At 55.9% G+C, this 26,821-nt stretch overlaps 2 protein-coding genes across 2 annotated transcripts in view; one reads left to right on the top strand and one right to left on the bottom strand.

Annotated features, from left to right (window-relative positions):
* The window catches only part of LOC104310248 (leukocyte cell-derived chemotaxin-2-like), a 29,396-nt gene extending 28,635 nt beyond the window's left edge, over nucleotides 1–761 (bottom strand). The window contains exon 1 of the mRNA XM_054168280.1: nucleotides 633–761. Coding sequence (XP_054024255.1) covers nucleotides 633–761 — 129 coding nt within the window. The remainder of the gene's footprint in view (nucleotides 1–632) is intronic.
* On the top strand, nucleotides 668–25,576 carry TGFBI (transforming growth factor beta induced). The gene is made up of 17 exons (XM_054168332.1): nucleotides 668–872; nucleotides 4,977–5,075; nucleotides 12,771–12,835; nucleotides 14,133–14,290; nucleotides 15,434–15,598; nucleotides 16,685–16,831; nucleotides 17,460–17,601; nucleotides 18,150–18,362; nucleotides 18,511–18,648; nucleotides 19,079–19,224; nucleotides 19,383–19,519; nucleotides 20,043–20,173; nucleotides 23,078–23,202; nucleotides 24,338–24,440; nucleotides 24,625–24,704; nucleotides 25,294–25,318; nucleotides 25,460–25,576. Exons 1-17 carry the CDS (start codon nucleotides 760–762, stop codon nucleotides 25,510–25,512), a joined length of 2,040 nt encoding a protein of 679 aa, XP_054024307.1. The 5' UTR covers nucleotides 668–759; the 3' UTR covers nucleotides 25,513–25,576.
* Nucleotides 25,577–26,821: the final 1,245 nt, after the last annotated feature.

Raw genomic sequence — 26,821 nt, 5'->3', positions numbered from 1 at the left:
ATTATCTTTACAAGCACCAAACACCACTCGCTGCCCTTGGATGGAATGGAGGTTTCTGTGAGGGTCACAGAGCCCTGGAGCAGGCTGCCCAGAGAGGTTGTGGAGTCTCCTTCTCTGGAGCCTTTCCAGCCCTGTCTGGATGTGTTCCTGTGTGACCTGTGCTGGATTCTATGCTCCTGCTCTGGAAGGAGGGTTTGACTCGATGGTCTTTGAAGGTCCCTTCCAACCCCTAACACCCTCTGATCCTATAATCTGAGCTGACAGGATGGCTGTGAGGAGGCCAGGATTGGCTTCTAGGGGGCTGCCCCACTGTCCCCCTTTGTGTCTGTGACCCTTCAGAGCCATGGGCTGGCAGGTAGCTCACTGCAAAGCTCACCCCTGGGCTGTATGCTGACCATGGGGGCACGGAGAAACGAAAATCCATAAGGAGAGAAAGCGATTGTGGATGAAACGCTGAGCTGGAGGGGAGCGTGGAGAACATCCCAGCGGATGGATGCATGGATGGGTGGATGAATGGACGGTGGACGGGTAGGCAGACGGATGTTCCCGGGGCAGCGGCTCCTTCCATCTCCCCTCTCCTCCCTCCCCTCCCTCCCTGCCGGGCCGGGCCGGGCCGGGCGGCGGCTCCTCACTCTCCCCCCGCGGGGCCGCCCCGCCGCTCCCCGCCCCCGCGCCGCCGCCGCATTTAACGGGACGCGCGGCCGCCGCCGGCCCGTCCCGTCGCTTCCCGTGGCTTCCCCGGCCGTGGCTTCCCCGGCCATGGCTTCCCCGCCGCTGCTGCTGCTGGCCCTGGCGCTGGGCCTGGCCGCCGCCGCCAAATCCCCGTACCAGCAGGTCCTGCAGCACAGCCGGCTCCGCGGCCGGCAGCACGGGTAAGCGGCTCTCCGCCCCGCCCCGGGGACAAACGGCAGGGGAAGGGGTACGAAGCACTTTCTCCCCCTGCTTTCGCACGAATCCCGGTGGGAAAGAGTGGCCCCGGGAGAGGGGGCGGCTCCGTGGCTGTCTCGCCGATCTCTGGGAACCGCCGTCGGGGTCTTTGTGCGGGTGCGGAGCCGCCGCCGAGCCTGGGAGTGGTGCGGAGCACCCGGGGGGCTCCGGCTGGGTCCTGGCTTCCTCGGGTGCCGTCTTGGGCTTTCTGCCCGGGATTACGACTTTATCTTTCTTCCTCGAAGAACATTTCTTACTTCCATCTCCAAACAACTTTTTCCCCGTCTCGCTCAAATAACTTTTTAATCTCAGCCTTAATTCATCCCCGAAGAGGTTTTGTTTTTTTTCTCTGAAGGCTGGACTCGATGATCTGAAAGGTCTCTTCCAATCAAAACAATCCTAGGATTCTGGCATTCTCTTTCATCCCCAAATAACTTTTTGCTTTCTTCCTCAAACTTTTTCATTTCATCCTCAAATAACTTTTTCTTTCATCCCCGAATGGCTTTTTTTTTTTTCTTCCCTCCTCAAACAACTTTTTTATCTTTCTTTCTTCTTTTCATGACTTCCCTCTTTTCTTTCAGGATGCTTAATACTTCAGAGGTCATTATAGACCCCTCAGGGAGTCTTTATCAGAGGGGAAAAAAGGGGGGGGGGGGGGGAGAAAAGGGGGACGGGGAAAGTCATGAGGACTCTTGCTGGATGGACAAAGTGCTGTGGGCATTGGTAAGCAGAAAACTAAGCCAGTGTTCAGTTGTTCCCGCTGTTGTTAAAACTTACTGGGGATTAGGGAGGGTGAAAAGGTGCCAGACCTCTCTGCTGGCTTCTGCTTCTCGGGGTGGTGACACTGATTGAGCTGCAGCTTCCAGTGAAACTGAGGGCAGGGTTGTGAAATGCTCTTAAACCCGCGAGCCTTAAATGCTGCCATTTGATACGGCATCTGGCAGGGATCCAGGCCAGGCTTTGCGAAAAGGGGTTTGCTGTTTGTGTGCGATCAGGTACAGAGTCCTGCAGGCAATCCTGAGCTGATGCCTGGTTGTGAAATCTGCAAAGCGAGCGAGTTGCAGCGACAGATGCACAAACACTGCGAGCCCTGCTCCGGCCCTGAGCTGACACTAAGCAAACAGCCGGCGCTGCCGGGAGCCCTGCGGCAGCAGCTTGCGCCGGGTGGGTGAGCGGGGGCACTCCTGGTGTGAATCAGTGCATTCCTCTGCAGAGAGAAGCCTGTTGTTACTCCCTGCACAATCCACAGAGGCACAGGGGCAGACGTGACCGTGGTCCAGTGCCTGGGATCTTTGGGAGATGCAAGGAGTCAGCATGCCAGGGCTTCCAGGGGAAGGGAAGTTCCGCCGGGAAGAGCCCAGCGCAGCTCGGCACAGCCGCGCGGCTCACTGGTCCCTTTCTGATGGAGAGGGCAATTTACACCGAGCTAATTTCCATACATCGACTGGATTCTGACCCTTGATTAATGACCTGCCAGAGAGATAGGGCGGCACAAAACCAGCCCCAAAGCTCTTGGATGTGAGGAGGGCTGTTTGGCTTGCAGGAGGGAGCTCCGGAGGGATGTGCAACCAGGGCCGCCACACTCTCTGCTGCAAGCATCCCCCCACACCATCAATGCTCCTATTGAGCCGAGGGCGAGCTGGGTGGCAGGCTTGGCTCTGCAGCAAGCCTTCTATGTCTTCATTAACTTTTTATGTTTGAGCTGAGTGAATCAGCTCAAATCAGGGAGAGGAGCTGAGAGGTGTGTGAGAAACACTAGCATTTGAAGGTGAAAACCTAGGAGTGCTCTTTCAGAGCCCACCTGGCTTGGCGGGCATTATGCCACGCTGGGGAGCTTCGGGAGTGCCGTCAGGGCAGGTAGCTGAGGCCATGCTGTGGATGCTGCACTTCCCTGCCCCTTCTCCAAAGGGCAGCCCCTGCCCCGGCAGCTCCCAGCTGCTGCCTGCCAAGTGGAAGGCTTCAGCTGAAAGGGAACAATAGGCAGTTTTATCCTTGAGTCAGCGCGGCTGGCTGGGAACGGCATGGCAGAGGTGATGAACTCCAACGAGGAGAGGGGAGAGTGTTGACAAATTCATTTTAAGCCAGACTGGGCGAAGAACCAGAACAGGCACTGCGGGGAGCCGCTACTACAGCCTGCCTGTGGGAATCATTGATAACACCGCTCAACGGGGGGATTTCTCCACCCCGAGGTAAAGCTGGGAAGAATTCCCCTCCCCATAAGTCAAGGAGGAAGCAGCAGCCCCGCAGAGCCGCGGTCGTAGGTCGGGAGGAGGGAGCAAGGCAGCGCCAGGTTCGACGCTGTGCCGCGAGGGTTTTCTTGGCAGGCTGCTCCTGGGGATACAGGGGAAATGATCAAACAAGTCCTGCAGTAGCCAGGCTTGTCAAGATGAATATTAGAGGGATTGTCCACTGCCGTCAGCCAGACGCTGAAATTGAGGCAGGGTTTGGAATTTCGATGTAATTGGAAGCAGATTTTGGCGCGGCGGGGCCGGGGTAGCCGAGGTGGGCTGAGTCAGAGCACAGACGTCTCTCTAAGGGAGGATTTGGCTTGGAGCAGACTGAGCCTGGGCCAGTTTGCACCAGCTGAACGTTTGGCTTTCTGATTGCTAACTTTTTTCCCCCCCCAGTGGCTTCTTTCTCCTTGTCCTTCTTATACATAGAAAAAGAAATACCTGAGAAACAAACTGCCTGGATGTGGCAGTGAGGAGGCAAATGGTGAGCCCAGGTCCTCGCTTTATCCCTCGGGGCAGGATGAAGGTGCCAGGGCCACAGCTGGGTCAGATCTTGCCTCCACAGAGCCCTGGGGCAGCCACATCAACAAAGGCTCATTGAAGGCAAGCCAAGCTCCTGCTGAGGCTGGCGCTGGAGTTAGCCAACATATAGGAGACCTTTAATTCATGCTAATGATGGGCAGGCTGGCCCATTTTGGAGCTGAATTTGGGACGCTGGTGAAAAGCAAGGCTGACCACGGGAGGACTTGGTGATCGAGCTGCAAGCTCTGCCTTTGTTCATTTTGGTACTCAAGTGGGCAGTGTCTTGGTCAGACCCGGTGTGAAACAGGCTGCTGCCTGCTCTTCCTAACAAATCAACAACCTTCACATCAGCATCTCCAGACCCCATCCTGAGCTGCTTTTGTGCAAATGAAGACTCTGCCCTGGATGATGCAGAGTGCTTCTGATGGGCTGAAGTGATGAGTTCTGTGTTTGGCTTCATTATTTGCTGTCCTGGCAGCCAATACTGTGCATACTTCTGGTGCTGCTGCCACAGGCTGGTGCTGAGGACCACGGTTAGTGGTGCCCTGGCAGTGCTGGGTTAACAGTTGGGCTTGATGACCTTAAAGGTCTTTTCCAACCCAAATGATTCTATGGTGTTGGTGTTGGGAACCCAGTCTCGGCTGGGCTGAGCAGCCTCATCTTGCCTGGGCTACATCTCTGGCTGAAGCCCAGAGGCAGCCTCTGGTCTTGCAACACAAATCCATAAATCATAGCTCATGCATTGACTATGCATTGCCCACAGCTGTGGTCAGGGCTGCTGGCCACAAGTCAGACTGCTGGTGAGCCAGGCTGAGCAGGGAAACGCTGTGCTGGCCAGGCCAGCAGCAAGTAAACTCCCAGCTCCTGCTTGACCACATCTTTGGTACCACTTCTTAGAAAGCTGAAAAGCTGCAGTCAGCTCTCGGTGCACTTAGGCACATTTGCCATGCCAGCCATCTGCTCTTCTGGTTGGGAAGGAACTGGTTGGGAGAGCACCTCGTGGGCTGTCAGCCTGTGTTGCCAGGCCTGGTGTGTTGAAACCAGAGTGGGCAGAGCCTGGCCCAAACCAGGCCCCAGCACTCCAGCTGCAGCCACACCAGCGCCGAGTTCAGGGGGGGAGAGTCACTGCGTGCTGTGTGCTCAGGCCGAGCAAGCTGCCTTGCAGCTCTCAAGGGTTCCTCTCTGGCAGCTCCTGCAGGGGGTTCTGGGTGGTGTCAGGTGGGCTCTGGCTCTGTGCTGGGGCTCAGCACCACGAGCTGAGAGGCTTACCAGCCCCTCTTGTGCTTTCCCCTGCAGCCCCAACGTGTGCGCGGTGCAGAAGCTGATCGGCACGAACAGGAAATACTTCACCAACTGCAAGCAGTGGTACCAGAGGAAGATCTGTGGCAAGTCAACGTAAGTACCCTCGTGCCAGCAGCACAGCCCTGGAGACCCTGCCGTGGAGGTGGGTCTGGCTGGGGGCCAGGCTGCTTTCAGTGGTGCCCAGTGGCAGGACAAGAGGGCACCAGCTGGAACGCAGGAAGCTCCATCCCAACGGGAGGAGGAACTTCTTTATTGGAGGGTGGTGGAGCCCTGGAGCAGGCTGCCCAGGGGGGTTGTGGAGTCTCCATCTCTGGAGTCACTCCAAACCCACCTGGATGCCATCCTGTGCAAGCTGCTCTGGCAGGGAGGTTGGACTGGGTGATCTGAAGAGGTGACTGCCAGCCCCTATCATTCCATGCTCTGTGTGACAAACATGGTGGAGCATCACAGCCCAGGGCCTTTTGGCCTTTTACTCCCCAGGAATTGTTTTGGCCTTTTGCTCCCCAGGCAACCTTTGTGATGCTCTCAACTGGCAGTCCAGATCCCAAGACATGTAGATGTTAAGAATGGAAAGTCCCACACGAATCCAGCCCCTGGTGGTTTATTCTAATTGCATCTCTATCTGTACTTGCAGAGCTCTCAGCACTGTGATGAAGTGTCTGCCAGATGTTCCCTAGCACTCAGCTGTGTCTCTCTCTCCATGCTAGGCTCAGGGCTGCCCAGCTGAAATAAAACAAAAAGCAGGAAAAAAAGACCAAGAAATAGCAACCCAGAGCTGATGGATGTTGGAGAGAACATAAAACTCATCTGCATGAGTTTGCTTTGGAAGGGAGAAGAGAAGGACAGGGCAAGAGGTGTCAGTTTTAGCCAGGGCTCTCTGAAGACTCCACCAGGAAAGTTAATCAGAGTTGCAGAGCAGTTGCACGTTTAGGGCTGCAAACGATGATGCTCAAGTGGCTGTTGCACGGAGTCTGTGTGAGCAGCCTGGGGACGTTCTTTTGAGCGCTGCAGTCAGCAGGTAATTGAGGGGATGCTGTGCTTGACTGGCTGCCAGGCTCTAGATCAGGGGCAGAGAAGCTTTTTCCTTGGTGTAAACCAAACTGGGCTTTCAGACACATCTGCTGCCCCCTGCTTTCTTTATCCCAGTATCAGTGCAGAGGTGCTGGCTGTGGGAGCTGTGAGCCAGGGCTGGGGCCTGGATCTGCAAGGTCTAGAGGAGCACAGAGCAGAAACTCATCTCCTGTGCTTGTGCCACGGTCCAGTGTCAGCTGTGATCAGCTCCTGAGTTCTTTACTGCAGAGTAACTCACTCCTGTTTCTGCAGGCTGAGATCTGGAGCTGTGATAAGCTTTTCTTTTGGTTGCCTTCACTGGTTTAGGTATGCTGGCTGGCCACCAGGACTGGGGGGGAGTGTGTCTGGTGTTGGTATGGTGAGCAGGGAGACCAGCCAGGAGCTGTGCACAGCTTTTGGCCTTTCAACCTGCTGCTCATGAATTCATCTGGAAGAGAGCAATTCTGCACTTCAGGAGGATGTGCCACACAGTCAGCATGTGTAGTGGTGTCCCTGCTGTCCTCTTGTCCTTCCAGCCAAGAGAGAAAAGCACAGAGCACAGCACCCACACCTCCCCCTTAGTTCTACAAAGCCACCAAACCTGGGAAGGCTTCATCTGGGTGATTAGAGGTCAGGCTCTGTCCTTGGCCAAGGAGTGGCTTTTCCTGACATCAGATGGGCAAGGCTGTGGCATGCCAATGTGATACCATCACTGCCTCTTCTGATAACAGAGGAGCTTAGTGGGTCTCCAAAAGCCCATGCCTCAGCTGTGGATGTGGGACAGCTTTGCTGTAACAGTCCCTGAGGGGCCACAGGTTCCATCAGCTCTGACCCCATGAAAGCCAGGGGTGCAGCTGTGTTTGGCAGAGACAAACTCATCCACTGCTCTGCAGGAAGAGGTGGCACAGCTGGCACCTGGCAGTGCTTCCTGAGTCCCTAGGAGGAGAGGGGGTGATCCCTTCTAACCTCCTTGTCTCTGCTTTTACCCAAGTGTCTAAGCCAGTGGTGCAGTGCTGAGGAGAAAGCCCTCAGAGCATCACCCTGCCTGTGAGCCCAGGAGACCCTGCTCCCAGCTCTCACGAGTGGCTCCCTGCCCTTGGCAGCATCTCCACAGTGCCTCTTACTGTCTTCTGCTCTCCCCCTAGTCACTTGTGAGCCTGGGCCCTGCTTCCCCCTTCAGCAGCGCTTGTGCACAACAAAAGGCATGAGCCTTGACTCAGATTTTCCAGAGGACCCCGAGACAGCTCTGATTACAAACGCTTGCCGGTGATGGCTCCCACCGGAGGCGTATGGAAGCAATCAGCAGTCGTTCGGGCCATAAAGGACATGATGCATTATCCTCTGGCCCTCAGATTGCTAAGCCGGTGCCAGGGCCCTGGAGCTGTGCTGTGCTCAGCACATCAGTGGGCACAGGTGGTGGTGCTCAGCAGGAAGCCTTGAAACTGGCCTGTGGTGAGAGGTTTTACCAATAGCAGATGCCTCTAAATCCTGGAAAGAGGCAGGATTTGGCACACTCAGCACCCTACCCAGATGGAGCCAGCCTTTGCTTGGGAGCTGTCGTCAAAAGACCTCTCCTGAAGCTGTGTGCTTGGTCCTGCTGTTGCCAAGGGAAGATGCCCAGGGAGGATGGTGGAGCTGGCTAAGCATGGCCATTTCTCTCCTCCTCCACAAAGGTTTTCCCACCTGTAACAGTCCTGGGTTAGGAGAAGCTTGGCCTCTTTCACCTGCTTCACATTAGACCTGGCTGTTCATTTCACAGAGTGGCAGAGGTTGGCAGGGACCTCTGGAGATATCTAGTCCAAGGCCCTGCCAGAGCAGGTTAACCTACAGCAGGCTGCACAGGACTGTGCCTGGGTGCAACCCCCTGGCTCTAGGTAGGTACTTTGGACTCCTTTGATGTCCTTTCCTCCTCTGAGCACGGTTTCAAACAGATAGTAAGGAGGGAGGTGACCTCCTCACCAGGTACTGCATAGAAGCAAAGCTGCTGAGCTCCTGCAGAGCTAACTCAGAGCACAGCAATTCAGCCCTGAGTGAGGAAGGCAGGAAAATTGCTGCAGGTCTGTGGTATGACTTCATTCCTCCTTGGGTGATCACATCCTGCATCAGGAGATGCAGAGCAGCTGGAGCAGCAGGGAGAGCCAGCTCCAGAAACATGTCCTGTCTCCAGGTGCATCACCTCTTGACCACTGCTCCAGGCTGCTCCTGGCTGGGAGCACTCACAGGCACCCCGGGGTGTAGCAGCCCCTCTGAGCTGCTCCATAGCTCTTACCAGTAACAGTAAGGCAGAAAGTTGTTGGGGAGGCTTTGCAGGCTTGCCTCTTGAGCAGCATCTTTACCAGGGGGGTGCTGGAACACTGGAACAGGTTGTGCAGGGAGGTGGTTGTGGCCCCATCCCTGGAGATATTCAAGGTGAGGCTCAACAGGGCTCTGGGTGACCTGATCTAGTGGAGGATGTCCCTGCTGGCTGCAGGGGGTGGAGTAGATGACCTTTGGAGGTCCCTTCCAGCCTGGGTGATTCTATGATCTCCTGGCCCACAGAGGCTGAGTGCTGATTGTGCCTGATGCTCATTCAAGGCCAAACTTGAGGGACCCCTGAGCAAGATGATCTAGTTGGAGATGCCCCTGCTCCCTGCAGGGGGGTTGGGCCAGATGACCCTCGAGGGTCCCTTCCAACCTGATGCATTCTGTGACTCTGTGACAGAAATTTCAACTCCTGTCACCAGAAGACTGTTCCCTCTTTATCTGCTCCCCCTCTTCCTTCCCCCCCTTTGTTTTCCTTCTCTTTGCTGAAATAGGGAGCTAGGGAGAAATGAAATAGAGGCTTTATGTACATTTTTTTATCACTGCTGATGAAGTGAGATAAGACACTTGGCAAGGAGTCTGACACTGCTTTGATTTTAATGAGCACTGAAACGAGATTGTTTTGGTAATTAGGTCATTTTCCACTGTCAGTTATCCCAGAGCCACAGGCATGGTTTATTTAGTGTATTCTCATCGCTCTGCCTGGGGGGGTTCTACATTTCCCTACCCCCCTTAAGCGCTGGGCTCCTTCTCCTGCAGCAGCTGAATGCATCCCCAGGCACCTTTGTGTCTTGGGAATGGAGAGGCAGCTTGCACAGGCTGGGGGGTTGGTAATTTGTTGGGGAGTGCCTAGTGGCAGCGAGTTGCCCCTTCATCCATTACTTCCCCTCCCCCCTTTTAAATGAACTTCTGGTCTGATGCACTTTGCTCAGTTCAGGGGGAGGAGGAAGAGCAATGCCTCTCTGGCACTTATTGTACAACCCCCAAACATATGGGTTTTGTTACAGGAAATGATTACAAATGGCTCTTTATTCACTGCTGTATGCATAAGCTTATTTTTATTACCTTGGAAAATGCATTTAAAATTTAATTTAGGATCCTAAGGAGGCAGCAGCAGTGAAACAATGGCTGAGAGGGGGCAGGGAGCTTGCTCCTGCAGCCAGACCCAGAGAGGCCTTTCAGAACCGAGGGCTGGAAAGCTGCAGACAGGACTTGAAATGCCTGGGTGAGGAGGTCAGGGAGCCATGGTCAGGGGGCTTGCAGAGTGGCTGACAAATGCTCCTTGTAGGAGGGCATTGAAGCCACATCCCTGCCAGCCACTGTGCCCCAAGGCAGTGCTCTGCAGCTGCTGAGCAGACACCAGCAGGGATGGACTGGGCAGCTCCCAAAGGCTGTTGTGCACAACCTGTCCTGCCACAAACTGGAACACAGGAGCTTCCACCTCAGCATGAGGACAAACTCCTTTAGTGTGAGTGGCAGAGCCCTGGAGCAGGCTGCCCGGAGAGGTTGTGGAGTCTCCCTCGCTTCAAAACCCTCCTGGAGGTGTTCCTGTGTGGCCTGCCCTAGGGGATCCTGGCAGGGGCCCTAGGGGATCCTGGCAGGGGCCCTAGGGGATCCTGGCAGGGGCCCTAGGGGATCCTGCTTTGCCACAGAGGTCCCTCCCAACCCCTCCCATTCTACCACTGTGTGCTGCAGTGGCTGGCAGGTGCTGTGTTTTCTCCTGTGAGCTGTTTGCCCCTGGCCATGTTGTCCTTCCTGGGCAGCAGACTGTGGCTCTGACCCAGCTGGAGGCCCTGCTAAGGGAGCAGGGTGCTGTGGGTACTATGGGATGTGTGGGGTACCATAACATGGAGCTGTGAGCCCTACCAGCGGGGCAGAGCTTCAGCCAGGGTTGTGCTGCTCCTCCCTGAGGGCTGGAGCAGCTGCAGGAGCAGCTGGGAGCATGCCCTGTGCTGCTCTCCACGTGCCCCATTGACTGCTGCTGGGGAGCCTTTGGGTGGGCTGGGTGCTGTGGTGCTTCCACCCAGCCCACCGGCCATGGGAGGGCTGGAGCTGTGTTTTGACTCTCAGCTGTGGCTCCTTGTAGGTGCAAGTGCTTGGCTGAGCACCCCTGTGTTCACCTGGGAGGTTTTCTGGTCCTCAACCCAAACTGCTGGCATGCTAGATGCAGGTGGTGCTGGTAGGTCACCACCAGTGGGCAACTGAGCCTGGGGGCTTGAGGGTGCCCCTGCAGGAGCGGAGCTGGCCCCGTTGCTACCCACGGTGCTTCCCTCGTGGGGTGGTGCTGGAGATGCCTGTGAAAGCCAAGCAAAGCAGGGAGAGTGGTGCCTGCCCCCCTTCCCAGTGCCCTGCCCTGCTGGCAGGCTCCTGGGGCTCCCCTGCACTGCAGGCTGTGAGCATCGGCGTCCTGCCCCTCAGCCGCAGCTCCTCGTCTCTGGCCAGGCTCTAATGAGCCTTTGGGAGCCTACATCAGCACTCAGGAATTATTCATGCTGAACTTTGGTGTGATTTCTCTTTAATCAGCTCCTCATCTTTGACTACAGGTCTGAACCAAGGGAACTGTCTAGACTGGGTTTAGTTTCTAGGGTGAGAAAAAGGGAAAACTGGAGGTAGGGGAGGGAAGGGGGGGGGGAGAGAAAGTGTTTCTAATGACCATGAGACAGGGGGCTGGGGAGGGCAGAGCAGCAGGGTGTTAAGATCTCCAGTAGTCAAAGGAAGAGATTGCTCTAGGCAAACTCTTTCCCACATGGAATATATAGTGTCTAGACAATCAGTCTGGGTTTGCTTTGTCATTCTCTTAGGAAACCCTGACACAGAATTTATTTGCCTCTGTGACAGCAAGGCAGGTATTGGTTTCACTTACTGGCTCTTAATCACCCTGAAGAATTCCCTCTTAAACCCCAGGCATTTCCACTGTTTGTTAACAGTGTTCAAATGATGACAAATCTCTGAAGCTGGAGGATTTTCCTCTCTCTTTGCATGAGGGAGCTGAGGCTCAGCCACACAGCATCCTGCTCACCTCACATCCAGCCCGGAGCACAGAGGAGAGACCTGGCTGTAGGAGGAACAGCTCTCCCCTCGCTGCCTCAGCCCATCAGCCAGATGGCCTCGCTCCTTTCACACCCAGCAGAGGAGCAGTAGGTGAAGGAACTCCCTGTGAAACCAAAGGGGAAGCTTCTGGAGGACTTCTGTCTCTCTCTTTACTTCTTGTTCTCCCCCACCCCTGTTAATATCAGCACATCTTCCACTACATGGCCAGCTTGGAGGAGCAGATGGCTTTTATTTCCCATGGAGCTGCAAGTGGTGGGTGCCAACCAGAAGGGAATCAGTCCCTGGGGCTGGGAGGAGCTTTAGGATCACTGAGTGCAAGTTAGCTCAGCAGTGCCACCTCCGCCGTGCTGCACCGAGGCTGTTCCCGGTGCCAGCAGGGGTGGATGTGCTGCAGTGCTGCCCACTGTGCCCACAGCGGCACTTGCCACCACTGGGCAAGTTTGTCCTTGCAGGGCTTATCCCATGTGCCTCTGCACCCAAGCCCAGGGCTGCTCCATCCCCTTCAGGCTGCTGTTGTGGATTTTGCCAGAAGTAAGCAAATAACTTGTGATGGTGGACGAGAATGAGGTGAAATGATGGGGAGAAAAGAAGGCCCCAGGGAGACCTTACAGTGGCCTTCCAGTACCTACAGGGGGCCTACAGGAAAGCTGGAGAGGGACTTTCTGTAGGGGGCTGTGGTGATAGGACAAAGGGCAACGGTTTGAAGCTAGAGCAGGGGAGATTTAGATCAGACATCAGGAAGAAGCTCTTTACTGGGAGGGTGGTGAGACCCTGGAAGGGCTTGCCCAGAGAAGCTGTGGGTTTCTCATCCCTGGAAGTGTTTAAGACCAGGCTGGTCTTCAACTTCCAGCAATCTGGTCAGGTGGGAGGTGTCCCTGCCCATGGCAGGGGGGTTGGAACTCGATGATCTGTAAGGACCTCTCCAAGTCAGGCCATTCCGTGGCCCCACGACACGTGCACCGCTCGGCTGGGTTAAAGCAGCTGCAGCGGAGCCGCGTCCTGTCCCAGCAGTGACTGCATGTGACAGCTGCAGTCAGCTGAGGAGATCCCCACATCCTGTGGGAGAGGTGCCCACAGGGACCAGCACTTGCAGCAGGTTGTCTGCTGGGACTGTGAGCTCAGCTTCCATGCAGGGCTTGTCCAGCCTCCCGGGGAGCGCCGGCTTGGGACGGGGTTGCGTCTGCTGCTGTCCGGCCGAGCAGCTGGCGGTGTGCTGCCCTGGGGGAGATGACAACTGTGCTCTGTCCTGTTCTGCTCTCTGGGTCTGAGGGGAGGAGAGCCTGCTGAGAAACAGCACCAAATATGGGTGGACACAGAAGCGTGGAGCACAGAGGGAAAGCAGGGAGATGCCATCAGTTAATGTGCCCTCTGCCTCTCTCCTTCCAGAGTGATCAGCTACGAGTGCTGCCCTGGGTACGAAAAGGTTCCTGGAGAAAAAGGCTGCCCAGCTGGTAAAAACATCTTGGACTCTTTCTCTTCCCTGCCTTCCCCAAGTGACCCAGCTGCCTAGCAAAGGGAAATGTCAGAAATGTGCTCCAAGGGGATCAGGTTTCTGCAATTTAAGCACAATGTTGCCACGAAGGAGTCAGGAGAGGCCTGGGCAGAGCACCAGCCCAGTGCCAGAGCTGCTTCAATGCATGCAAAGCATCCCAGGCAGTGTGAGACTGGGGATGTAATGAAACTTAACCAGGCCTGGGAGGGCCAGAGAGAGCTGCTCATCCCAACCAGTCATCTAGCAGTATTGGGAAGGCAGCAAGAAAGGGCTGCTGGAGGAGCAGACAGCTCAGCTCAGTTTTCCTTTGGCAGGAAGAAGTTGAGCAAGAGTGCACTGAGAAGAAAATGCAGGCAGCCAGGGGTGGGGGGCAGGGAGCTGGGGCTGCTGGAGAGTGCCATCTGCTTTTGCTTTCTCAACACTTCCTTCTGCAAAAGTTGGATGCTGCCCACTTAGCCACATGGATGGCTCAGTGGAAACTGAGACCAGTGGTGAGCTGCCAGCTCTGAAAACCTGAAAGCAAGCAAGGGTGGGGTGAAAGCAGTGAATGTCTCTGCTGGCCACACTTCACCTCCCTGAAGGACAGAGCAGCTCCATCTGAACCTGCAGAGATGCAGCAGGTAATGGATTGTGCTGCTGCAGCTGGGGCTGGAGCTGGCAGCCTGTGGTTATTTGTTGCAGAGGGTCCAGAGGAGGGCCACGAAGATGGTCAGAGAGCTGCAGCACCTCTGCTAGGAGGACAGGCTCAGCAAGGTGGGGCTGTCCAGCCTGGAGAAAAGAAAGCTCCAGGGGGAGCTTCTAGCAGCCTTCCAGTACCTGAAGGAAAGGCTGCAGGAAAGCTGGAGAGGATGTTGATAAAGGCCTGTGGTGATAGGATGGGGGCAATGGTTTGAAACCAGGGCAGGGGAGATTTAGGTTGGACATCAGCAAGAAGCTCTTTGCTGTGAGGGTGGTGAGACACTGGAACAGCTTGCCCAGAGAAATTGTGGATGCCTCATCCCTGGAAGTGTTCAAGGCCAGGATGGAGGAAGATTTGAGCAACCTGGTGTAGTGAGAGGTGTCCCTGCCCATGGCAGGGGGTTGGAACTGGGTGATCCTTAAGGTGCCTTCCAACTGAAGCCACTCTGTGATGACCAGAGAGGTGTCCCCTGGCACGCTGTGTCCCCAGGTGTGCTCAGCAGCAGCAGAGCTGTGGGTCAGTGCAGTGTGGGAGGGCTGGGGGCTGTGCTGGGGTTGTAACCCTTCTCTCCTTGCAGCACTGCCACTTTCCAACATCTATGAAACCCTGGGAGTTGTTGGCTCTGCCACCACGCAGCTCTACTCCGACCGGTCCAACCTCAGGCCAGAAATCGAAGGACCTGGAAGCTTCACCATTTTTGCCCCCAGCAATGAAGCCTGGGCCTCCTTGTCTGCTGTAAGACAGCCTTCCTCCTCTTCCTCCTCTTCTCTGGCTTGCTCTAGCAGAGATCCAGCTCTGTAGGGGGCTGGATCCAGCCCTCCTAGTAGAGCAGACACCGTGCTGGTGTGGAAAGGACTGAGAGTTTCTGAGGTGGGAATCACTGCACTGCTCCACCAGCTCCAGAACTTGTGTCTGAACTCCAGCAGCAGATGGGTGTAAAAATCACCTCCTTCAGTTTTCTCTGCTTCTTACCATTAGAGACTGCAGTAAGACCTTCAGCAAGAGGCTCTCCATCCCTCTGGGGTTTTCTGGTTAACTCTTACCACTCTGCTTGTCCTTCATAGTCTGCACGAGTGGCCAGTCCCAGCTGGAGCCTCTGGACACTTGCAGCCTTTCTGCATCACTGTGTCCCTCTGCTCAATTACACCTGCACTGCCTTCATAGCTTCCACTCCTGACACTCACCACGGCCCTGCTGGAGCTCCAGTCCTCATGGAGCATCTCTGGACAGGGATGAGTCCTAACTGTACAACCCTTGTCCAGCTGCATCCCACATCTGAATCACCTGTCCACAAAGAAGCAAGGACAACTAACAAGGACACTGGGCAGTTTTAAGGCTCAGCTTGACAGGCTGCTGGGCCACCTCATCTAAACTCTACTATTACCTGGAAAGGTTGGGCCAGATGATCCCTGAGGTCCCTTCCAACCTGGCTCTATCATTCCATGATTCTAGCTACTGGGACAGGGAGGGGGCAAGGGCACCTTTTTGGCTGTCTCCATCAGCAAGCTGCTCCCCCAAACCTGCACCAGCAGAGCCCCTTGCAGGGAGGATGCTGCTGGGGAAGGTCTCCTGGTGTCATTGTCCTTGGTCCTGAGTGATGCCTTTTGTTGCCTTTGATGCAGCCATCCCACCCTGGAGCTCACTGCCACCATGCCTTTGTCTGCCAAGGCTGAGTGGTGCCAGGGCTGCTGTAAGGCAGGATAAAGACTGATGACAATTGAGCTCTTGATTCACACAGGTGGCTTAGGGCTGAACGCATCACCTCACACACACAGAGGCCTTGGGAGCAGCCTGGCTGCAGGCAGAGCTCCTGGCTCTCTCTAACAGCTACCTGGATTGCCTCCTTCAGAGCTGAAAAGGCTTTTCCCTGCTTTTCAGGAAACTCTGGACTCCCTCGTCAGCAACGTCAACATCGAGCTGCTGAATGCCCTCCGCTACCACATGGTGAACAAAAGGGTCCTGACTGATGACCTGAAACATGGCACCACGCTCAACTCCATGTACCAGGACCTGCCCATCCAGATCCACCACTATCCCAACGGGGTAAGGCAGCTCTCTTACCCTACCCGCCCCAGCCTTGCTCCTCTGCTGCCTTCCACCTCCTGCACTCTCCTTGGACCTCCAGCACTCTCCAGTGCTCAGGCTGACAGCTCTTGGTGTGGGATTCGTAATTAGAAGGAGCTTGGCAGGGATATTCCTGCAGGAGATGGCTCTGCCATGGTGCTGCAAGGAAGCTGCCCACGTTTCTCTATAGCTTGCCTGAGTGTTGGTGCCCTTGTGGGCAAGGAGACCAATGGGCTTCTGGGGTGCATCAAGAAGAACGTGGCAAGCGGGTCGAGGGAGGTGCTCCCCTTCTGCTCTGCCCTGCTGAGGCCTCATTGGAGTATTGTGTCCAGTTCTGGGCTCCCCAGCTCTAAGAGAGACAGGGAACTGCTTGAGAGGGTGCAGCAAATGGCTACAAAGATGATTAGGGGACTAAAACCTTTCTGTTAGGAAGAAAGGCTGAAGGACCCAGGGTGCTTCAGCCTGGAGAAGGGAAGGCTGCGGGGGAATCTTCTCAGTGCTTATAGACACCTTGAGGGTGGGTGTGAGGATGGGGCCAGGCTATTTCAGTGGTGCCCAGTGGGAAGGGATAAGAGGCACAAACCTGAGTGTAGCAAGTTCCATCTACACATGAGGAGGAGCTTCTTTGCTTTGAGGGTGGCAGAGCACTGGAACAGGCTGCCCAGAGAGGTGGTGGAGTCTCCATCTCCAGAGCCATTGCAAACCCAGCTGGACATTGTCTTGTGAAGCCTGCTCTGAGTGATCCTGCTCTGGCAAGGGGGTTGGACTCCCCAGAGGTTCCTCCCAACCTCTGTCATTCCATGGTTCTGTGCTGCTTAGTCTTTCTTCTGTGTTTCAGTCTTGCTGATGCAGAGCAGGCAAAACCCCCGAGAGCTTCCGGAGCCCTTTGAACAGGCAGCGTTTCAGCCGTCCCCGGGCAGCATCCTCACTCTTTTTGTGGCTTTTTATAAGGAAACCACACTCCTGCCCCTGCTGATTCAACATTCTGGGGCTGGCTGCCTTTGAAACAGGGCTGCTGTGCCCTGTGCTGGCGCTCACCACCCCTGTGGCTCTTTGCCCCTGCAGATCGTGACGGTGAACTGCGCCCGGCTGCTGAAAGCTGACCACCATGCCACCAACGGGGTGGTCCACGTCATCGACAAGGTCATTGCCACCACCACAAACACCATCCAGCAGGTCATTGAGACTGAGGACAGCCTGGAAACCCTTCGGGTGAGTCCTCCGAGGCTCCTCAGACCATCCCACTCCTAGTGAGGCCTCCTGGTGCTCTGGCCAAGTGCCTTGGTGCTGCGGCTCCGAAGCCGCTGGTAAAATCCTTGTCCCGGTGTGGCTTCTTTTGCCTCAGAAGAGGAGCAAGGTAGTGGTTTATAACTGTCACCCTGCCACTGCTGTCACTAGAGAGATGCAAACTGTCTCCTCCCTCTTCCATGCCAGTCTTAGCCTTAGGAGATGTTGACTGTTCACCTCTGATGAGTATCAATGTATTTGCCTTGCTCTTTGCCCGAGTTAAAGAGTAACTCACACGGCCAGCTGTGGGCTCTGCTCCGAGTTGCTCACTGGACCTGCCATGACCCTCTGCAGGCATACCAGGGTATTCAAACTAGCCCTCAGCCTTGCCAAGAAAGGCTCTTGTAGGCCAATTTCTGGAGCACAAGGGACCCAGGGGGCTGGGTCAGATGTGTGGAGGCAGCAAAGTGCTGAAAGAAGCCTTTGAGGAGTTTCTGTGACTCCTGTGAAGCTGCAGCACTCTCCCTGAGTCTGGCCATGGGGTGTGCCTGGGCAAAGCTGTGACCTTGGTCTTTTGGCTGAATGTGCTTTGTCCTCCCTCCTTTCCCTGAAGGCTGCTGTGGCTGCTTCTGACCTCAACAGCCTGCTGGAGAGCGATGGCCAATACACACTGCTGGCTCCTACCAACGAGGCCTTTGAGAAGATCCCTCGAGAAACACTGAACAGGATCCTGGGGGACCCAGAAGCCCTGAGGGGTGAGTGCTTGTTTACTGAGCCCACTGAGACACTCCAGAGTGCTTCTCAGTTCTTCTGAATTCCTTCTCAAGGACATCTGAATGGCTCCTTGATGCACTCTGGCAACAGCTGCACTGAGCAGATTTGGCTGAGTCCAGCTTCCCAAACGAACAGCCCAGCCTGCTCTGGGTGCAGACATGGCAGATGTGTAGGCACAGGGGAGAGAGTGGAGTCCAGAGAGGGAGGAGGGAGCTGAAGCAGTCCCTTTGCTGAGCTTCCCTTTAGCTCTCCTGTGGGTGATGGTGACTTCTGTCAGGCCAGTAGGATGCAGGAACACTGACACCTAATCAATACAGCTTCTGACAAGTGAGCCCAGTAACCACACAAAAACCTTCTGGAGTTGGCAGAGTGCATGCAAATGACTCTTTCTAGGCACTCCCTTTCCCAGGCTGATGAATTCAAGTCAGCACAGTTCCAGGTGACTCTACCTCTTCTGGGATGCCCTTGGTGCTGTCCAGGACCCTAAGAGCCGCAGTGACCTCCAAGCTCACTCAGACCTCCCTTACAGACCTGCTGAACCACCACATCCTGAAGTCAGCCATGTGTGCCGAGGCCATCATTGCTGGCCTGACCATGGAGACGCTGGAAGGAACCACTCTGGACGTGGGCTGCAGCGGGGAGGAGCTGACCCTCAACGGGAAGCCGATCATCGCCGCCAAGGACGTCCTGGCCACCAACGGGGTCGTGCACTTTGTCAACGAGCTGCTGATCCCAGACTCGGGTACTGCTGCCTCCCTGCACCTGGCTGCCTCTGCCCTTCCTCTGGGCTGTTTGCCAAGGAAGAGCTGGGTGGAAGGGCTGTGGCTGTGTGGCAGTGATGGGTGGGTTGCCTTCACAGGGAGGTTACTGAGTGCTGCCTTTCTTTTCAGCTAAGACTCTGTTTGAGCTGGCACAAGAATCTGAAGTTTCCAAGTCCACAGAGTTCTTCAGACAAGCTGGTCTCACTTCTCACCTCACTGGCAGCGAGAGAGTCACCCTCCTTGCCCCAGTGAATGATGTCTTCAAAGGTAAGCTGGGGAGTGAATCCCTTCCTTCCTTCAGAGTGGGCCACAGAGCACCCTCAAAGGGTCCCCAGGCAGGTTCAGTGCCCAGGGTGCAAACCCTCTCTCAGAGGCTGCTGGAACGCTGGAGCAGGCTGCCCAGGAGGTGGTTGTGGCCCCATCCCTGGAGATACTCCAGGTGAGGCTCAACAGGGCTCTGGGCAAGCTGATCCAGTGGAGGATGTCCCTGCTGACTGCAGAGGGGGTTGGACTGGATGAGCCTTGGAGGTCCCTTCCAACCAAACTATTCTGTGACTCTGTGTCCCAGCCACAGGCAGTGGCATCCAGCTGTACAGTTCAGAGCTGGTGTAGGAGGTGCTCTGTCCTGGGACAGGTTTCAGTGTCCCAGAGACCATTCCCAGTGCCTCACAGCAGCTTCCCACACGTTCTGCTGCAGATGGGCTCCCCCCTGTTGACAGCAACATGAAGAACTTGCTTCTGAACCACATTGTTAAGGACCAGCTCTCCTCTAAGTACCTCTACCACGGACAGAAGCTGCAGACCCTGGGGGACAAGGAGCTGCGAGTGTTTGTGTACCGCAATGTGAGCGCCCGCGGCGGGCACAGGCAGCCGGCTGGTGCCGGCTGGTGCCGGCTGGCTGCGGCTCTCTGACCCTCACCTGCACGGTGCTGGGGGGCACAGAGGCCTCTCTTGTGAAGCAGGTGCCCATAAAGCCCTTTCCTCTGCACTCCTGTTGGCAGAACCTGTGCATTGAGAACGCCTGCATCGCTGCCCACGACAAGAGAGGAAGGTTTGGGACCCTGTTTAGCGTGGACAAGATGCTGACCCCGCCGTCGGGCTCCGTGATGGACGTGCTCAAGGCAGACCACCGCTTCAGGTGACCTTCCTGCTCCTCCTCAGCCAGAGTGAGGAGCAGGAGAGCTGCCAAAGCAGTTCCTCTTTACTGTGGGTCGTTGCCATGGCTGTATGGCATTTATGCTAATGTAGAAGGAGCATCAAACCCCTGCTCTGGTCCCTAAATTATAAGGAGTGAGGCTTCAAAGAACTCTGGAAGGAATTGTGAGCCAAGAGTGTGTGGTCTCCCTTAATGCAGAAAGAATCTGGCTCTGAAGCCCTCTCTGCCCATCAGAGGCACTGTGGCCAGACCTCTCTGTCTCCTCACTACCATTTGGACCCTGAGGAGTCAGCGTTCCCAGGTTGCTTTGCCATTTCTGAGGTGTCCTGGTCGGAGCTCACAGGCTCATTGCCTACCTAATCAGCTCGATGGCTGATGGGTGTGCGGGAGCCCAGCAGGCTGCTGCACTTGTAGCTTTGTCTTGCCCTGAACACGGCGTGCAGGCTGCTCAGAGCCCCAGCCGAGCTCTTTGTGGTGAAGCTTCCTCTGTCTGCTTGCTCTGCAGCACCCTGGTGGCAGCCATCCAGTCCGCGGGGCTGACGGAGAACCTGAACAGGCCTGGCACCTTCACGGTGTTTGCTCCTACCAACGAAGCCTTCCGAGCCATGCCCCAGGGGGAGCTCAACAAGCTGATGGGTGAGTGCTCCTGGAGCCCCCAGGTGAACACCTGCCTGGGGCTGGTGCCCTGCTATGGGCAGGAATGGCCCAGCCTCCCTCACACAGCTCTCTCCTGTGAGGACAGGCTGAGAGAGTTGGGGCTGTTCAGTCTGGAGAGGAGAAGGCTCTGAGGAGATCTTCTTGTGGCCTTCCAGTATCTGAAGGGGGCTACAAGAAAGCTGGGGAGGGACTTTTGAGAGTATCAGGGAGTGATAGGACTGGGGGGAAAGGAGCAAAACTAGAAGTGGAGAGATTCAGATTGGATGTTAGGAAGTTCTTCCCCATGAGGGTGGTGAGAGACTGGCACAGGTTGCCCAGGGAGGTGGTGGAAGCCTCATCCCTGGGGGCTGGATGTAGCTGTGAGCAACCTGCTCTAGTGTGAGGTGTCCCTGCCCATGGCAGGGGGCTGGGGCTGGATGATGCTTGAGGTCCCTTCCAGCCCTGAGAGTTCTGTGATTCTTTGGCCCTGTCTGCTGGTGCATGGCTGAGGCTGTGCTCCTGTGTGAGCTGCTCTAGCAGGGAGGTTGGACTGAGTGGTCTTCAGAGCTCCTTTCCACACACCCCCCAGCATCCTGGGATTATGTGGTATACTGAACTCTCACACAAAGCCTGGCCATGGGTTTGTACTTCCCTTGTGCTTGGAGGATGTCTGTGGTGTGCTGCACACTTCCCATGACTTTAACTTGGCTGTGCCAGCTCCTGTGAGCAAGACAACTCAGGTGCCTGCAGAGGAACCCATGGGATCTCTGCCTTTCTCAGGGATGACAGTGAGGATGTGGCTGTCGAGCACACAGGGTCAGGGTGTCTCAAGGAAGTTTGGCAAGCAGCAAGCATGGTCCTCATCCAGCCTCAAGTTACACTGCAGGAACTCCAAGTAGGAGAAGGATGGAGTTGTTGCTCCACCTGTGTGTACCTGGAGAAGGCAGGAAGCCCAGGTGTGACCCTGAGAAGACAACATGTTGAGGAGCAGGGGCCAGGCTCTTCCCAGTGGTGTCCTGTGGCAGGACAAGGAGCAGTGGACACAAACTCGAGCACAGGAGGGTTCCACCTCAACATGAGGGAAAACTTCACTGTGAAGGTGACAGAGCCCTGGAGCAGGCTGCCCAGAGGGGTTGTGGAGTCTCTGTCTCTAGACACTTTCAGGACCCATCTGTCTGAGCTGTCCTGGGGGATCTTGCAGGAGGGTTGGACTCCACCTCCAGAGGTCCCTTCCAGCTGCTGCCACTCTGTGACTGTGGTCCCATGGATATTCCAGCCCAGCACAGGTGAAGAGCAGTATTCTGGGAAGCACAGACCTGCAGGCTGGCTGTGAAAAGAGAGCCTGGGAATGCTCAGGCAGAGCCTTCTGGAGGAGCAGCATGAGCTGCCCTTTTGTTCATGCTGGGAGCTGGCTGTGGTTGGAAACAATGTCAGGTATTGGAGTGTGGAGTCCTCACCTCATCAAACCCCAGCCAAACACTGACATCATCCCTTGGGAAGCATCTGCCCATGGGAGCTGCCTGCCCTTTGCAGGGCAGGGCTGGGGAGCTGGGGAGGTCAGGCTGCACAGCCAGGCTGCTGCTTCAGACATAAACATTGCAGAGCTGCTTTGCAGCTCTTGTAAACGGGCTGAGGTGTCCCAGATGTGCACACTGCAGATGTGCCTCTGCCTTTCCTTCTTTCTTTTTCCCCCCACACAAATATTTAGCTTACTCTCCTGACTGAAGGTGACTCATGCTGGTGGGGCTGTGCAGGCTGAGCTCTGGCCACCCTCTAGAAAAAGGAGGTGGAAATTAAGCAGGCTCCCAGTGAGCTCAGATCTGGGCACTGAAAGAGAATCCCCCTTGCTGAAGGGGCTGCTCCGGGCTGGTGGCTGCAGGCCACCTTGTGCCCTTGCTCTGCCTGTGGGGTTTGCCACTGACACTGCATCCTCTAGAGGAGGGGGGATGCTGGGCTGTGCTGGGCATGACACTGCCTCTTGTGGAAAACAGATGGTGAAGGAGAAGCAGCTTCTCTTCCTAAAGCCTGTTCCAAAGCCTGGCTAGAGCAGCAGAGCCTCGGTGGGGAGCAGGGGAGGCCAGGATGCCATAGGGCGAGTGTCAGCAGCGTGGAGCCAGGCTCTGCTCGGTCATGTCCAGCCACAGGACAAGGGGCAGTGGACACAAAGTGGAACACAGGAGGTTCAGTATGAACAGAAGGGGAAAAAATTCTTCACTGAGAGAGTGGCAGAGCTCCAGAGCAGAGCCCAGAGAGGTTGTGGAGCCTCCTTCTCTGGAGGCATTCCAAACCCACCTGGGTGATTTACTCTGGCTGGCCCTGCTTTAGCAGAGGGGTTGGGCTAGATGACCTCCAGAGGTCCTCTCCAAGCTCCCCCGTGCTGGGATTGTGTGGCATGTCTCCTGCTCTTCTCTCCTTCCCAGCCAGCAGTGCTGCAGCTTCAGCCATGCAGGTGAGTGCCAGGTGGCCCTGGCACTGCTGGCAGCACTGGCAAATACCAGAGCACTCTGTCTGCCTCCTGATTTCACCCTGGCCCAGACTTCCTTAGGATGTGAAAGCAGAACAGAAGCAGGTTCATGGTGTGGACAGTGAGACAACGAGGGGCTGAAACCCCAAGGGATAGGAGTTTAATGCACAGGGCAGGTTTGGTACACAGAAAGGTGGAGCACTGGGAGAGTGTCCTGCTGGACTCCCTGGAAGCCTGCCCTGCCTAACAGGAACGGCCTCCAAGTCCTGAGCAGCTGCAGGGGAGGTGCTTCTGCCCAGGCTTTTCACATCTCCCCTGTCTCCTTGCACTCTCAGGAGATGAGGATGGGCTTTCCCATGCAATTTCACTCCAGCACATGAAATATGGGCAGCAAGGGCTGCTGCTGCTGTTTGGCACATGGAAATGTTTCCTTCCCCCAGGTAATGCCAAGGAGCTTGCCAACCTCCTCAAGTTCCACGTGGCCGATGAGATCCTGGTGAGTGGTGCAGTTGGGGCCCTTGTGAGGCTGAAGTCCATGCAGGGAGACAAACTGGAAGTCAGCGTGGTGAGTGAGTCACCTTGGTGGGCTCTGTGGCCAGCAGGGCTCTGCTCTGTGCTTGCTGGCCATGATCAAAGGGTGTCTGTGCTTATCTGGGGGGTGTGGGAGCCCCTTCCCAGGCTTCCTGGCCTGAAGCAGGGGGACTGTTGCCATGTGTTTGAGCCAGCAAGCTGGCAGTCCTGGGATGTGGTTTGCTTCAGCTTGCTCCCCAGAAGACCAATTGTAAGTGATTTCCAGGAGCTGCTATAAATTGAATCCTGAGCCATGGGAGGGGAGGGAAAAGCATGAATAAATGAAAAGCATCACTTGTTCAGAGAGCACCTCTCTGTCAGTGCAGCCAAAGGCAGCCCTGCATGGGCTCCCTCCACACAGCAGGCTTTAGTTAGATGAATAATCTCATTTCAAAACTCTGCACTACAGTTAGAAAATGGCCAGTCCTCTGGTGAGGAAGAAAAACGTGCCTCAGAAAATAAACTCAAGAGCCACTCTGTGCACAAGGAAGAAAATGCAGGAGCAAGGTGGCAAGGCCAGGGTTTCCCAGGGCATGGTGTTGGCCAGCTGGCATGCTTGGCTCTTCCCATGTCCAGTCCTGAGCTCCCCTCTCCCTGGTCTGAAATTAGAGAAGAGTAGATCTGGATTGGGTGTTAGGAAAAAGTTCTTTACCATGAGGGTGGTTGAGCACTGGAACAGGCTGCCCAGGGAGGTGGCTGGGGCCCCATCCCTGGAGATAGTCAGTGTGAAGCTGGACAGGGCTCTGGGTGACAGCTGGGGATGTCCCTGCTGGCTGCAGGGGGGTTGGACTGGATGAGCTTTGGAGGTCCCTTCCAACCTGGGTGGTTCTATGAAGCCAGTGCCACAGCTCTGCTTGGTGTGAGCACAGGAGTGGTGTCTGTGCCCTGCTGCCACAGGACAGTGCCCCCAGCCTGCGCACCGAGAAGGTCCAAGCTCCAAAGGCACTCCAGAGGAATCTGCTCAGGCTACAACTTGGTTTTGTATTCCCCTTAAGGGGCAAGAGGACTGACAAGAGCCATGGCCAGCCAGGGGATGAGTGAACACAAAGGGAGGGCTTTGCTGAGAGCGCTGCAGACCTCTGCTGGCAAAGGTTTCTCATTCTCTGCTGCTTTCCCCTTCCCCTGAGCAGAAGAACAACATCATCCACATCAACAAGGAGCCCGTTGCTGAGAGTGACATCATGGCCACAAATGGTGTGATTTATGCCATCAGCTCTGTCCTGCAGCCTCAGGGTGAGTCCAGGGCTGGAAATGTGCTGGAGCCACGTTCCAGCAGAGCTGCTTGGGGAGGGAGCAGTGGCACCTGGCAATCCCTGCTGGCTGCTGGAGAGGGGCGGTCTGTCAACCCAAAACGATGGAAGGGAGCAGCTTGTGTGCTTGGAAGAGGATCTCAAAGCTATCTATGTCCCACCCTTAGCTTCAAGGCCACAAGAAAGAGGGGATGAGCCTGCAGACCCTGCCCTGGAGATCTTCAAACAGGCATCTGCCTTATCCAAGGTAAAGGACAAAAGATCTCTCACCGAGGAGCTACTGAAAATGCATTCTGGTGACAGTGACTGGGAGAGCTTCAGCTCCCCAGGAGAGTGAGCTGTGTTCGTGGGATGACAATGCCTACAAGGGGGTGTGGTGACAGGACAAGGGGTGATGGCTTCAAACTGGTTTAGATCAGCCCTTAGGAAGAAGTTCTTCCCTGTGAGGGTGGTGAGGCACTGGAACAGGATGCTCAGAGAAGTTGTGGAGGCTTCAACCCTGGCAGGGTTCAGAGCTGGGCTGGCTGGGGCCTTGAGCAACCTGGGCTAGTGCAAGGTGTCCCTGCTCATGGCAGGGGGCTGGAACTGGCTGAGCTTCAAGGTCCCTTCCAGCTCAACCCAGTCCCTGAAGGTGTGAGCAGTCCTCTCTTCTGGCTCTAGTGCGTTCTGCACCCTGGAGCCTGCGCTGTGCAGCACACTGTGGCTGCCCCCCTGGCATGGCCAGCTTCCAGCAATGAAACCTTCATCCATTGTTGTTTGAGTTTAGGGGTAGGTGGAGCAAGATGCAAACTGCCCCTGGGGCTTTCATGCCAACCTCCTCTTCTCCTTCCCTGCAGGTTTCTCAGAGGAATCCTCGACTAGGTAAAACCTCTCTGGCCTTGTCTGTCCCTGTCCCTCTCCCTTGTTGTCTTGCTGCAGGCAAGGTGTAGTCTAGCTGGAGGGGAGGGGGCAGGGAGGCTGTGTGTGTCTGTGTCCCACCTAACTCACCCTTCTCCTCGGCAGCTCCTGTCTACTCCCGGCTGCTGGCCCGGATGAAGAGCTCGGGGGGGCTCTGAGCCACGCCGTCAGCAGCCACAGTCACCATCTCCATCCCCTCCTCTCTGGCTGGCAGGGAGGGACTAAGTCCTTTTTGAAAAGCCAAATATCACCCTTAAATTTATTTTTGTCTCCAAGGGACTGGGTAGGCAGAGTGAAAAGCCATATATATATGTATATATTTTAAAACCATTTCTATTGGGGGTTGACCTTAACGTTCCCGGCCTGAGGACAGCCTCGGGGGGGGTCTGTGTCTCTTGAGTCTTTTCTTTCTTTCCTTTTGAAGGCAGTCACTACTTTGCCCTTCCTTACACCCCCAGTGCTGGGGGTGATGTGTCCATGTGAGGGCAGGTGCTTCATTCCACTCTGGTTCAGGAGCTCAGCAGGATGCTTGGAGCTCAGCTCGGTGCTGTTTCACTTGGGGAGACCAACAGGGGCTGACCTCAAGCCACCTTCCCAGGCTGCCAGCGGTACCCACGGGCACTGCAGACCCCAGGCTCCCAGAGCAGGAAGCCAGCTCTGATCTCACTGAAAACCCCCTCCCAACCAGGGCCAGAGCTGGGCCATTTGGGGCAGAATGCCTTGGCAGGAATTGTGTCTGCTCAGCTTTCTGAGCACTCCTGGGTAAGCTGCTTTGGAGGAAGGAAACTTATTAAACTCATTAACCATGACCCAAGCAATTTCTATTTTGGTTGGGGGTTTTGTGTCCTGGGGTTTGTTTCCAAACAAGCATGTGCTTCCTTCTTCCCCTGGCTTTTAAAAGCCCTCCATGGCATCCTGAGCTGAAGGCCTTTCACAAAAGCCTCTCTGTTGAGATAGGAGTAGCTCCACCACGATAAGCTGTGGTCTGAACTGGTCTCTTCTGGGGTTGGGGTTTGGTGTTGCCACGAGGTTGACAGGAGAGTTCTCCCTGGCTGAAGCCTTCCAGTCAATGATTCCTTTTTAATAATGGTTGGGGGGTTTTGTAATAAAAGAATGGAAAATAAACTCAGAAGTGCCAATCTGAGCAGTGGTGTGAGTGCTTCTCTGGGGGCTGTGCCCGGGGTGAGCCGCCCCAGGGCCCCCGCTGAGCCTGCAGCGCCGGCGAGGAGCCAGGCTGGGCTGGGAGCAGGGCTAACGGCAGAGCTGCAGTGGCAAAGCATTTCCCCTCTCTGGTGCTGGCCTCTCAGCTGTGGTGGGGGTGCTTTCACAGGCAGCTCCTCTCAGCACCCCAGGGAGCACGGGGCAGCCGTGCACGTCCCTCTCACTGCCTGCTCAGCCACCGCCAGTGGCAGCTGGAGCTCAGCACGCCGGGGCGCTGGCAGCGCTGGCTCACCCCCGTGGAGCTTG

The sequence above is a fragment of the Dryobates pubescens genome, chromosome 16 (genome assembly GCF_014839835.1).
Source record: "Dryobates pubescens isolate bDryPub1 chromosome 16, bDryPub1.pri, whole genome shotgun sequence".
NCBI classification, from domain to species: Eukaryota; Metazoa; Chordata; class Aves; order Piciformes; family Picidae; genus Dryobates; species Dryobates pubescens.
Note: the sequence above shows the minus strand (reverse complement) of the source record. Positions and strands in the feature narration are given on the sequence as shown.

What these genes read in the sequence shown, in the direction of transcription:
- TGFBI (XM_054168332.1), top strand. Translation starts at nt 760, where the DNA reads ATGGCTTCCCCGCCGCTGCTGCTGCTGGCCCTGGCGCTGGGCCTGGCC. An exon ending in AGAAAAAGGCTGCCCAGCTG is followed by an intron (nt 12,836 to 14,132) that starts GTAAAAACATCT and finishes CTCTCCTTGCAG; the next exon opens with CACTGCCACTTTCCAACATC. An exon ending in GGAGCTCAACAAGCTGATGG is followed by an intron (nt 20,174 to 23,077) that starts GTGAGTGCTCCT and finishes TCCTTCCCCCAG; the next exon opens with GTAATGCCAAGGAGCTTGCC.